General features: G+C 32.0%; 1 protein-coding gene across 9 annotated transcripts in view; it reads right to left on the bottom strand.

The window, feature by feature from the left end:
- Baz2b (bromodomain adjacent to zinc finger domain 2B) overlaps positions 1-13,241 on the bottom strand; it is a 264,182-nt gene that overhangs the window by 41,963 nt on the left and 208,978 nt on the right. For 6 of the 9 annotated variants that reach the window (XM_076865719.2, XM_076865724.2, XM_076865723.2 and 3 more), the window contains 8 exons: positions 12,986-13,051; positions 11,582-11,626; positions 11,309-11,341; positions 9,811-9,876; positions 4,959-5,099; positions 3,565-3,819; positions 2,457-2,671; positions 637-711 (listed from right to left, as the gene is read on the bottom strand). In XM_076865719.2, the coding sequence (XP_076721834.2) occupies positions 637-711; positions 2,457-2,671; positions 3,565-3,819; positions 4,959-5,099; positions 9,811-9,876; positions 11,309-11,341; positions 11,582-11,626; positions 12,986-13,051 (896 nt within the window). The remainder of the gene's footprint in view (positions 1-636; positions 712-2,456; positions 2,672-3,564; positions 3,820-4,958; positions 5,100-9,810; positions 9,877-11,308; positions 11,342-11,581; positions 11,627-12,985; positions 13,052-13,241) is intronic. The other 3 variants (XM_076865722.2, XM_076865725.2, XM_076865727.2) reach the window with 1 other exon arrangement.

Below are 13,241 nucleotides of genomic sequence, written 5' to 3'. Positions count from 1 at the left end.
CTGTACCTTTTAAAGAGTGTAATATGAGTTTTAAGCAAAAATACCTTATGGCACTTCTCTAAAGCAATATACTACTAGCAAAATAAATTAGAATTAGGAAATTTAAGAAATATGTTTCCTAAAGTACAGTCTATATTAATTTTCAAGAGTTGTTTTCATATTTTGGCAATGAGAACACATTTATAAAAAGTATGAAAGCTGAAAAGAGTAATTCAAACAATGACTAAGTGATAATTCTGATCCCTATACCGTGTGACTGAAAAAATTTCAATTCAAATTACTACAAAGAAACTACCCCTTAACAATGAAGTTGACTAATTTTATCATGATATTTCCTGACAAGAAGATAACAAAGTTTCAATGTTGAATAAGTTTGGTTACACACTAAAAAAGCAAAGTTTAGTTAGAAAAAAGGGGGCCATTTCAAATAGGTTCTAACAAGAACAACCTGATAGCAACAACCATCTTAGAAAGCATGATTATATGACTTCTCTGAAAGTAAAAGAGAAACTGACTTATTTACATAAACTCAATGAATCTCTAGTCCATTGTAAATTCTGGCCACATGCCTTCTACATTAATCATTGTATTTCCATTAGAAAAAGTAAAGCAAGTAGATTAATAAAACGGACTTACTTGCGGAGTTTACCTTCTACTACCCACTTATCTCTCCTTAAGTTTGACATATAGTCAATGTTCTTGTCAATTTCACTGCCAATACAAAAGTTAAAAGATATAAATTAATCCATTTATGCAATATATTAATTTACTATGCAAATTAATATATTTTGATGAGGAAAAATGATACAATTGATTTTGTGTGTATATATGTATGTATATGTATGCATTTATAAATGTATGTACATTTATGTTGAGAAGTGAGAATTTCCTTCAGTAGTGGATCTGACATTAGTATTAGAAAATTCAGAATGGTTTCTACTTTAAGCCAAGAAAGGAATTATCTACCAGTTTCCTTATAAAGACATTGGTTTTCCAGATAATTAATATGTGATCATTTCCAAAATCAAAGCAGGAAATCAACACACATGGAGGGCTTGGAGTGTGGTTCAGTGGTAGAGCAATTTCCTAGGATGTGTGAGGCCCCAGGTTAAATCCCTAGCACCACAAAAACAAAATAAAAACCACCAGAACACATGTGGATAAGGCACATATGTACCTATGTACAGATAATATCTGAATGTATGTATAGAAGTATTCAAATGGAAACTAAGAATATTATGATATCTGGTGATGTGAAAAATGGTGCTTTTCCTCTTTTAAGGTAGAAACCATCAGTACAAAGTTTATATTGAAGTTGTGTGTGTGTATGTAAGTGTTTTAAAAAGTGAAACTCAGTATTATAATTTGTTATCATGCCCTTGCTTAGTGAAATTACTCTTTCATCATACTATAAAACTTATTGTCACACTCTTTTAAATAGTGACAAAAGTAGCAAAAGTAAAGGAAATATTAATATAGCATTACTACTAAAATATGTACAAAGAACTTAAAATGTCCAGCAAAGGTAGAAATGCATGGCTCTGAATATTCAGATTGAACCTTTTCTCTAAACAGGTAAAAGAGTAAAATAATTGAAGTCTGTAAAGTGGTTAACACTAAGAACAAGATTAACATGGATTTATTCACAAATCTTGAAATGCTAGAGTATTAATATTTCATTAGTAAGAAGTATGACAGTGCAAGACTGACTTGGACATTTTTTTTGGGGGTACTGGGGATTCAACCTAGGGAGCTTAACCACTGAAGTATATCACCAACCATTTTTATTTTATTTATTTTATTTTTATGAGACAGGTTCTCATTAAAAGGCCCATTTATAGTTGCTGAGGCTGGCTGTTATCCTCCTGCCTCAGACTCCTGAATTGCTGGATTATAGGCAGTACTGCTGTACCCAGCTTTTACTTTTAAATGAGATTACGTACTTTTGAAAAAAGTGTAAATTAATATAGTGACAATAATCTAAGGCTTATTAGCATACAACCAAATAATAAGGGGCTAGATAATTCTATTTTATACTAAAGAAAATCAGGTAGTCATCTGTTCTCAAAGATGTCAAGGAAAGAAAAATTCTGAATTCTTGCATGGGTGCTAGACTCTGGCACTATAGCAGAAAAAAATATGAACAACTGACAGTATATAAATAATTAACAAAATTATTAAGCAAAATAGGTGACAAAGAGAATGAGTTTCACACATATACACACACACACACACACATATATATGTGTAGAATGATCTAATTTTTTACCAACAGACTACAAAGAAATATACTAAAACATTACTGGTGGTCATCTCTGAATGGTGAGATTGTGTAATTTTAATTTTCTTGGTGCTAGTATGTAACTTAAATTTTCTATAAGCATTTGCACCCTGTTGTAATTAGACAAATTCAAACAGAAAAAAAAATCACCAGAGAAGCCTGGCCATATGCTTACCTCACTACACTCTTGCTGCATGCCAGTTCATTGATCAGGAAAGCAAGGATTGAGGCTTTCTGTGCTGGAGTGTGAGCCTGAAAAGCTTTGGTCTTCAGACTTTCAGTGAGCTCAGTTTGCCCACAGTGGGCTTCCATAAAAATCTGCAAAATCTCGGACACATTGTCTCTATTCACACCAACATTCAGCAAATGCTCTCCAAGAGCTGTTTTAGCCTATAAAAATTTGGCATTTTTATCAGTACTTATCATAACAATTTCTAACATAAAAACAGTATGATTAAAAACACTGATTTATATGTTCTAGATATTACTGACAAATAATACACTAGGGCAGAAGTTAGCAGAAGTTTTAAGACATATCTATCAAACTTTCTTTTACTATAGTTAACTGTCTGAACCTTTTCTCAGGCTTTATCTAGACATTTTATCAGTAATGGCAGGGTGGAGATGTTCAAAAGTATTATTATTGTTTTCTAGCTTTACAGTGTCATAGGATTTATTGCTTGGTATACTGAATAAAGAGAGGTTTGGAGGAAAAACAAGTACATCTGGAAGCTCCACTCTTTACAATATTATCTAAAGCAAAGCTAACCGGGAATGTATATCTTAATGAGGATTAAGATAAATTTGAATTTATTGAGTATTCACTAAGCAACACAGAGTCTTAATGTGCTGGTCTCAAGTGCCTTGATAAGCCTGACCGTTATAGTAATTGAGTGAGATAAAGAAAAATTTCAGAAGGCATACAAGAGTTCTAATTGCTTTGTGAATTATGAATTCTGTTTTTGATAAATACCATTTGGGTATTTCCTTAAATCAGCTTGGTTTTTGCCTAAAATGTAGAGGTAAAAAGAGTAATTGAGAATGGGCTACATACCTTAAGCTTTATAACCAGGTTTTTACACTAATGCAAACCTACATTTAACTTTGAGAGACATTATGTGAAAATAATTAGATCAGTCTATGCAATCTTATGTTATATGTTAGCGTTAGCTACAAATGCACTAATACTATAATTGTTTTTAAAAAATTTATGTAAATATAAATATATATATATATGTGTATATATATATATACATGCGCACACACACACATTTTTTTTTTACCTTGTATCCTGTAATTAGACCTGGATCACATACAGCAGCTGAGAGGAGCCTCACAAGCAAGTCTTGTACTTCACCCATGCTGTCCCCTATATTTAGTAATCCCTCTTGAAGAACACTCAGGTTTGGAACATCAATATTCACATCAAAGCCCAAAACTTTACCAAAGTTTCTTAAGAACTGTACCACCATGAGACAGTCTGAAAATGTACTTCCAGAGAGAACAAGTCCTGGAATACGAGGCAACTCTGGCAAAGGCTGAAAATAAAATAAAATAAATAAATAGAATTTAAAATAACTTGAACTTAAAAAGTTATGTTCTATCTTCTGAAGTAAAATATGTTGTTATCTTTCTTAATCTTGTACTAATAGTTTTCCCTCTGGATGGTAAATTTCCTGGGAGCTTTTCTGCAATCCTCATGGTATTAAGTAGTAAACACAAGTAACCATCAATATGAACGTAAATCTCTGAGAAAGAGATTAATTTCAATTAACTTACATGCTGAGATGAATTATTGATGTAATTTACTAGAAGTACCATCTTCTTAACTATATGCAAAACAAAATTGATTTCTACTTGCCCAGCCAGACTGCGGCATCTACTCAAAAGTATATCACATGTTGGCAGCCAAAAGTATTTTGTTTTTTCTAAATTTCTGCTTTTATGTGTCATAGCAATAGTACTTGTTTGTTAAGCAGTATAGAAGAGAAAACACATGAGGTACTGTGGTCGGACTATTTCTTGGCTTTCAAGATGATAAACAATATGGATTCTAATAAACTATGGCTTGAATACAATTTGCTATGTATTAGCTGTATTATATTTGGCAAGTTCCTTAACCTTTTTGTGTATCAGTTTTCTCATCTGTAAATAGAGATAAATATTAGCTCAATGTGACAGTGTTGAGGATTAGATGAAACCATATACTTCAAAGAATTTACATAAGCAGTTAGTGTAGTAACTGGCATATAGTCAACAAGCTCAACAAAGTTTAGTTACCATCACTAAAGCATAAGAGGTTATAAATTATAAATCCTAATTTACTTAAATGTCTATGGGGCATAGGGAAAAGACAGATCTTTCCATGCCTTAATACCTGGAAAGGACCAACAGAAACATGAAATACTATTTGCTTCTATGATTCTTTTTTGGAGATTTTTGCAATGTCTCTACTTAAATTTAAAAAGTTTGCAGCACTCCACATATATATTAAGAACTGTCACTATCAGCACAGAAATGCCAGAAGTTTACTGGTAGCTATCCAGAAAAGGCAAATTGAACTACACTTAGAAATCTATTGCTCTAGATAAAAACTAAAGGCTTTCATAATGGCAGCTCTGACAAAGGAATCAGATGAGAAAACTGGAAAAATTAAAATTATTAATGAAATTGTTACCTTTTGATCTGCTAAGCACATATCTTCATTAGGCTTCTTTAGTTCCTTGGCCATTTCTAATTCTAATCTTCGTTGCTCTAGTTTACGTTCTTTATTTAATCTTTTCTCATCACGTTTTTCTTGCTTCAACCGTTCTTTTTCCTTAAAAAGAAAATCATGCACAAAAAATTATCTTAGCCATTATAAATGATTGGAAAAAAACTCCAGTTAAAACTTTAAAGTGATTAAAGTGTTATTATTTCCATGAACAAAATTCTCTTGGGAAGTTTAGGAATAAAATTTGGACAACATAGAAATAATGACTTATTTTGCTTTTCATTATTTTCACCCAAAACCATGTCTCAGAAATTAAAAATAAAAAGGACTGTGGATGTAACTCAGTGGTAGAATATCCCTGGATTTAATCCCCAGGTGGACACACACACACACAGTTTAAGAGTATATTCTAGATTTATCCTAAATAATACCAAATTAGTATGTTTCATCCCAGTTTTATTTCTTCTTCCCCTCTGAAAACTAAATCTTAAAAGAAAAAATTATGAATCTTATGATTAAAGAAACTCAAAAGGTACTTCTTATTTAGGTATAATTAAAAAAAAAAAAGAAAAGAAAATCTTTTCTCTGATGTCCAGATGCTAATTCACTATTAGCAGGGAGGGAGGGAGTATGGGGGTAGAAAGGATAAAATAAATCAGACATTATTACCCTATGTGCATATATGATTACATGATTCTACATCATTTACAACCAGAAGAATGAGCAGTTATACTCCATTTATGTATGATGTTTCAAAATACAGTCTACTGTCATATATATAATTAATTAGATCAAATAAAAAATAAAATAAACTCTGTAACTTATCATATTTTCTTAAAACCCACCAAAGTATTACATAAAAAAATTCTGTACTTACTTAAAATTAACTATCTTTAGAGCAGTCAATATTATATATATATTGTCTCCTAAATCAAAATCAAAATTTTTCATTTGTGAGATAATTATAGATTTTAATAAACTTAAATTAATAGTGCTTTCCAAAAATTCTTATCAAATAACATTTACATTCTGTTGAAAAGTTAACATACATTTGTTTTTAAAAGCACTTGAATTTTAAAATAGAGGGAACTAAAGGGAGGGAAGAGAGTATGGGGGTAGTGTAAGTACTGTTTTAGTACATTTATTGTATCTCGAACACTTCCTTTTTTGTTTAGTCTATTTTTCTTTCTTCACAGTCTAATAATTAAAGGTCTAAAGGAATTTAAAATTTTAGAATCAACAGTTACACATAAATCATTTAGAATTCTGAACTGTCCTTGCTTAAGTTTCCTAAGGTCTTCAGTTGATAGTAAAGTTTGTTCTTTTCATTAATAATAGGAAAAAAATTACAAGTCTGGGATTACTATTAGGTAGTAACAGGTGGCAGAACACGAAGCCAAAATATGCCCATTATTGACAGAGGAGAAATGATTGGGTTGTGAGCAGTCTTAATCATGGGTAAAAAGCTATTAGTTTGGAATAAAAATAAGACAAAAATTATGAATATAGTATAAGGGGCAAACTGAAAGAGGTAAAATAAAAGAGCAGGCAGAGTTCAGAGCATTTGCATTGCTATGCCATGGTGAAGAGTTGGTACTTTAATACAATTATAGTTAGGAATCTAGATAGAGAACCTTTTTTAAAATCACTGGCTACTCTGTGGAGAATATATGGAGTTTGAGAAAGGTAACAATAAAAGCAAGGAAACTAGGCTCTTTTATTAAAATTTAAACTAATATTTATGCACATATTTTCCTTATTTTAATTTAATATTTTATCATGGTTGCCATTTCCTTTCAAAATTACTTATATTTGATGTGGGCGGCCCTATTAAGCTCCAATGCAGGTGGGTTATTTTTCCTTCACCCCCCTCACTTGGGCTTTGACAGATTCTTAAAATATCTATTTTTTCTTCTTTTCACTTTTTTATTGGTGTATTATAGTTGTACATAATGATGAGATTTGTTGTTACATATTTGTACATGTACACAATATAACAACATAATTTGGCCAATATCACTCCCCAGAAGTTACCTGCTCCCCTTCTTCTACCCCATGGTTCCTTTCTTGTACTGATACCTTATTTGTTTGTTTGTTTAGGTACTGGGGATAGAACTCAGGGCTTCACTCATGCTAGGCAAGCACTCTACCACTGAGCCATATCCTCAGCACTCTCCCTTTGATTTTCATGAGATCTCCTCCGCCACTCCCACATTTCTTTTCCTTTTTCCTCTCTAGCTTCCAAATATGAGAGAAAACATACAGCCCTTGACCTTCTGAGTTTAGCTTATTTCACTTAATATAATGGTTTCAAGTTCCATCTATTTTCCTACAATTGAAATATTTAATTTTTCTTTATGGCTGGATACAACTCCATTGTATATACGTGCCAAATTTTCTTTATCCATCCATCTATTGATGGACACTTAGTCTGGTTCCATAGTTCAATTATTGTGAATTGTGCTGTTATAAATATGGGTATGCATATATCACAGTATGATGACTTTAATAGACTATCTAATTTTAATTAGTTTTACTTATACTGTAGCTGCCACCCTCCACTCAACCCAGATCTTACCACCTCTCTGCAGCAGCTTTTCCTACTTTATCCCCAGGTCACAGAGTGTAAATATGAAAAAACCAAAGGAAAAGGTCATGTCCTGAGTCTTTTGAGTGCCTCTTTCATCAAGGTATTTCCTGCCTCAGATGATCTTATTCTTTCTATTTTCTTCTACCAAACAAGAGTAGCCTGGAGATAATGCTCTAGGTTATTTTTATTATAATGTCTTTCTTCCTTAGGTTTCCTCTCAACTAGGAAAACCCAGAATCACAAGAAATAAGTCTTCTTACTCCTTATTGTAAAAAAGAAATAGAGAAAGAGGAGGAGGAGGATTAGGAAGAGGAAGAGGAAAAGGAGGAGGACTTCTTATTCCTTCTGGTAAAAAAAGGAAATAAGAAGGGAGGAGGGAGGAGAGAAAGGAAGGAGTGAGGAGGAGGAGAATAGAGGCAGGGAAGAATTTACACACGTCCCCAACCAAGAATTTATCTCTTAAGGGATTTTCCAGGTCTTTTTCTTGAGCTACTAATTACTCATTCAGTTCCATCTCCAGACTGAAGGAAATTAGATTGAGCATTCAGGATTTTAATTAATTTCATTCCCTATTTTCCCTACCATGGCACTGCTTCCAGAAGGGAATAAAAAGAGCAGCGATAACTTTCTCTTTTCCTGGACATCATTTTCAGATTATGGTTACAATTCTATGCATAAATGCATAGATTTCATTCTTATGTTAGGTGTAGAGGGACTGGATAATCAACAAGTTAGAGAAAAAGACATAAGGAAAAATGTCAGAGCATAAATATTAGGAAAGTAACAGAAAGTGACTGCTGGAGAAAATTTAGAAGTAATCTATGGTAGTGATTCCCACCCTGGCTATGCATCTTTCTAGGTCCACTGTACAAAGCAAATACAAATATAGTAACTAACTGTAAATATATTATGTGTCAGGCACTGTTCTAAGAACTTTATACCTATACTAAAGCAGATTCATACCCATGTGTACATCATAACAATTCCTGAGTGAGGAATTGTTACTGTATCCATTTTGTAGATTAAATAAGTCATGAAAAGTTTAAATAACTTGGATGAGATCATATAGCTAGAAAATACTAAAATCAGAATCTAAATTCAGGTAATCTGACTACCCTTGTCCAGGTTCTAAAACAATACATATAATATTGTGTCTACATACCAAAAATCTATCTTAAAAATATGTGCCAGAACTTGAGATGAAAATAATAAAACATAGGGCTTTCAATTCTAGATAAAACAGTATTGTTTTCCTTAATTTGTTTGTATGTATGTATGTAGGTATGTGAGTATGTATGTATACCAGTGCTGAGAACTGAATTTAGGGCCTCACGCACACTAGACAAGCATTCTACCACTAAGTGACATCCTCAGTCTAATTATCATTTATTAAATATTTATCTCACTTGATGATCCCACAACCTTAAAAGGTAGGTATCATTATTTCAATTTTAAAGAAAAAGTCTGAAAAGGAAAGGCAAATTGGTGTCAAAGTTAGCATGGGAATTTGAGTTTTTCAACCTCCAAAATCCTGGTTATAATGGCCATACACCTTTCTCTATTCAACAGTTCTAATGCAGAATGCTTTCCTTTGTAACATATTATTTTAATGTTTAACAGATTTTTATTAAATTCCAGCACATTTGTTTTGACATACTAAATAATTGTCTTTTTCTGAATTATTTTTCTGACATAAAGAATAATTCTGATGGCAGAAGTCCATCAGAATTAGAATTATTGGAGTTTAAATTAGCACACACAAAATTGCCTAGGCATGCTGTAATATTAATTTTGTGACATTCTTGTTACATTAATAAATAGCTACTTATATCCAAACTAATACCATTCAACACATAAATAATTAAAATCTCAGCCAGAAAAATTAACACATACATTGGAACCCTTTCTATTCTTTTTTAACACTGAATTATAGTGTTACTATATTTAACCTTCAGTTTGTTTATGAAAGCCAGTAAATCAGGACAAACTCATACTCTGAAAAAAATTATGTTTGGAAGAGCTAATGCTTTGAGAAAAAATATTAATTTATAAAGTAATGTTTTATACCTTTATTTTTGCATATTTCGTTTTTTGTTTTGTTTTTTTTTTTTTTAAATGTGGTGTTGGGGATCAAACCCAGTGCCTAATGCATGCTAGGCAAGTGCTCTACCACTGAGCCACAACGCCAACTCCAATAAGGTAATTTTTTTAGAAACACACACTTACTTCTGCTTTTTTACGAGCTTCCATAGCTTTCATAAGCATCATATGTTGTCGTCTTCGCTCACGTTCCTATTAGGCCAGATAAAATTAGAAAACTAACTCAACCATAGTTAATAGTTTGATTTTCAAATGGAAAACAACAACAAAACAACAACAACAAAAACAAAACAAAAAAAAAACAACTCAGTATAGCATGTTTAGCATTTTAGACAAGTCACAGTAAATACTAAATATAAGACAAGAATGGCCAGTCTGTGCATGTTTTAGTTCAGGTTTAGAAAAGCAAATACAAGAACAATCAAAAGCAAAAAGGTAAAGCAATGAACATGGAGACAGTGTAAACAGAAGCATACAAGATTTACTTATGGTCAGTTGTGATGCTCCTTCAAAAGCTGGCAGAACAAAAAGCATAATGGTTGGCTGGAACAGGTCAGTTACCTTACATCTGCTATTAGAAAAACCACAAATACTTACTATAGCCAATTGAACTAAAGGTTGTATTGTTCTTAAAATTTTTAGATCAGGCAGAAATTGATCTATAATCACTTTCATGTAATGATTTTAGAATTGGTTTTATTCCATGTATAAAATCACTTTAATGATTTAATAATCACCAACAAATTAGAAAGGGTTTTTTAAAAGCTTTTATAACAATTTATAAAACTAAACTAGTATTAGTTCATACACAAACACAAATAAAATGGGATATTCTATTTACTGATGTCTGCCACTTGATGCACTGTTTAAAACCAGAAAGATTGCACCATGGGCTAATAAGTATAATCTAAAATGTACAGTGCTTACCTTAGGTAAGCACTAGCTTAATTTGATAATCTCATTTTATTTTAAATTTTAAAAAAATCACAGGTGAATGATAGCTAATTGATTTTTTTTCTTTGCAGCACTGGGAATTGAACCCAGAGGTACATCCCAGCCATTTCATTTTTTTTTTTTTTTTTTTTTTTTTAATTTTGAGACAGGGTCTCGCTGAGTTGCTGAGGCTGGCATCAAACTTGGCAGTTCTCCTGCCTCGAACTCCTGAGTTACTGGGATTACAGGTGTGTGTCAACTGCACCTGCTCTACTTGATTTTTTAGTTTAAATATATTTGTAAATATATTAGTATAAATATTTAATATTCTCTCATCAAACAAACTCAAAATTTCCATTGTACTCAATGGTAGTTTTGCATCTAGAATGATGGGAGAATACAGGTTACAACTGTATCTAACTGTACAGTGATCCAACTTTCCCTGTGACATCAGTAATGTATATTTTTAGAGAGAGCCTTACTTAAGACTTACGCAATTCAATGAAAAATCTTGGAGATGTATCATACTTCTTTATAGACAGACAAGCAGATGTATGCAATGCACTGTGCTGTAAAGCCATGCAGCAGTATGTAATATGACAGCAGCCAGTGCTACACTTTATGCATTGCTATGACAACCATATCACAACCAAATCACAATGCGGTGTTAGATGTACAAAAATAAACATACCCATACCATATCTAGTCTATGCCTCTCCAACTCCTGGTAGAAAGAGTTGGCACAACATTATGAAACAGAAATCACAGAGTCACAAAACCAATTTTAACCCCCCCAAAGACACCAATATCAAAGCAAGGCAATAACTAAGTGATGAAAGAAAAACTTAAGCAGGAATTATGTCAGAAATTTTAAAGAAATATTTTGAAGATTTTTCCCCAAATAGATTTAAGCAAAATTATAAAACATACATTTCAACAGTTACATAATCACATGTTTACAGACCTGATGCTTCAGAAGAACAGCTTGTTGTCTTCTCATTTCTTTTTCCTTAAAAATAAGAAACTTTTAATATATGAATTCTGGGAAAGATTTAGAACATGCTAAAAAGTATAAAAGTTCCCTTTTCTAAAATTCTATAGTCTTCCATTAGGTTGAACCATACAGAATTGCCAATATTCAATCATGTTTTTTCTTGTAAAATGGCAACTCAATTTCACATAGTTCTATATATTTAACATAAAGACCATATGATGCTGGAGCAAGGATTTCAACTTAAAAGTCAATGAATATCCTAACAATACACATCAACGGTGATCTACTGAACTGACTAGATTGTCAGAGCATATGAGATACAAATCACACATAAAAAATCATTTTAATACATTATGTTGTAACTCTCAAATTTAGCTGATTAGAATTCTCCCCACTCCAAATATAATCTCCCCAATGTACTTCTAATTAACCACAAATATTTATTTTCTATGAATAAAAGTGATAAAGACTTTGGTGATCAGATTTCTATATCCACCTATGGTTCACAACACCATCCCAAGGGGACAGGGGTTTAATGCAAATAATTCTAAGAATGTCGTCAGTTTCATAATTTTTATAAAGGGAAAATCTGAGTGAAATTAATATTAAGAGTAGGCATAAAACGGACAGACACGTAAAGAATAAAATAACAGAGTGTTGAAAAGATAAGAAATAGGTACTAGGGATATAGCTCAGAGGTAGGGATGATTCTTATCATTTGTAAGGCCCTGGGTTCAACCACAGCACCAACCTTGCCTTCCCACCCCACAAAAAGAAAACAGTTTTCTGGTTGTTTTGAATACTACCAGGTTCACACAGCTGCCCACTTTCAGAATTTAGTTATCTGAAGTAGACAGGGTAGGTGGGGAAGGGAAAGAACATCTCTCTTATACTTTGATAAGTAAATAGTACTTATTAGTAAGTAGCAGTTGATAGAATTTTGTTTCTATATGCTTTTCATTTTGGGGCTAGATATTAACAAAGATAAAGTTATATGGGGAGAATCAGATTTGGGACATAGTTTTAAACATAAACATAAATGACACAAAATCTTTTGGGGAATCATTCTTATCAAGCAAAACTATATACAGATGTTATGCAATAATTTGCATTTCTGATTAGGTGTCTCCTATTGAAAGAGCTCAAAGCATTACATAGAACCTGTATAATGAAATAAAAATACACAATGTACACATATAATATACATACAAATAAAAGCACACATTTACACATTGTATCTGCTATAATGTTTTTTTAGATAGCCATTCTGAGGAAAGCTTTTTTTTTTTTTAAATATATGTATAATTGATGCTGGTAAAACACATAGTTTTTATTTTTTGAAAAATAAAAACTCTGATTCTCATCTAAACTAACCTTTATTCGTTTCTCGGCCTCCAATAATTTGGCATTTGCCGCTTCTTCCTTCTTTTTCTTTTTAGCCTGTGCATGCAAAACAGGTCTCAAAGTCATGCAACAGCACCACTACAACTTGCAAATAATCTCAGACTTGAAATGAAGCTACATGCCTCACAAGGTACAAAACAATATGTAACATATATGTGGACAATTACAGATTTTCCCCGTTAATTATATTTCTAATTTATAGATAAGCATTAGGATATGCCAAAAA

Source organism: Callospermophilus lateralis, chromosome 9 (genome assembly GCF_048772815.1).
Source record: "Callospermophilus lateralis isolate mCalLat2 chromosome 9, mCalLat2.hap1, whole genome shotgun sequence".
Taxonomy (NCBI): Eukaryota; Metazoa; Chordata; class Mammalia; order Rodentia; family Sciuridae; genus Callospermophilus; species Callospermophilus lateralis.
Note: the sequence above shows the minus strand (reverse complement) of the source record. Positions and strands in the feature narration are given on the sequence as shown.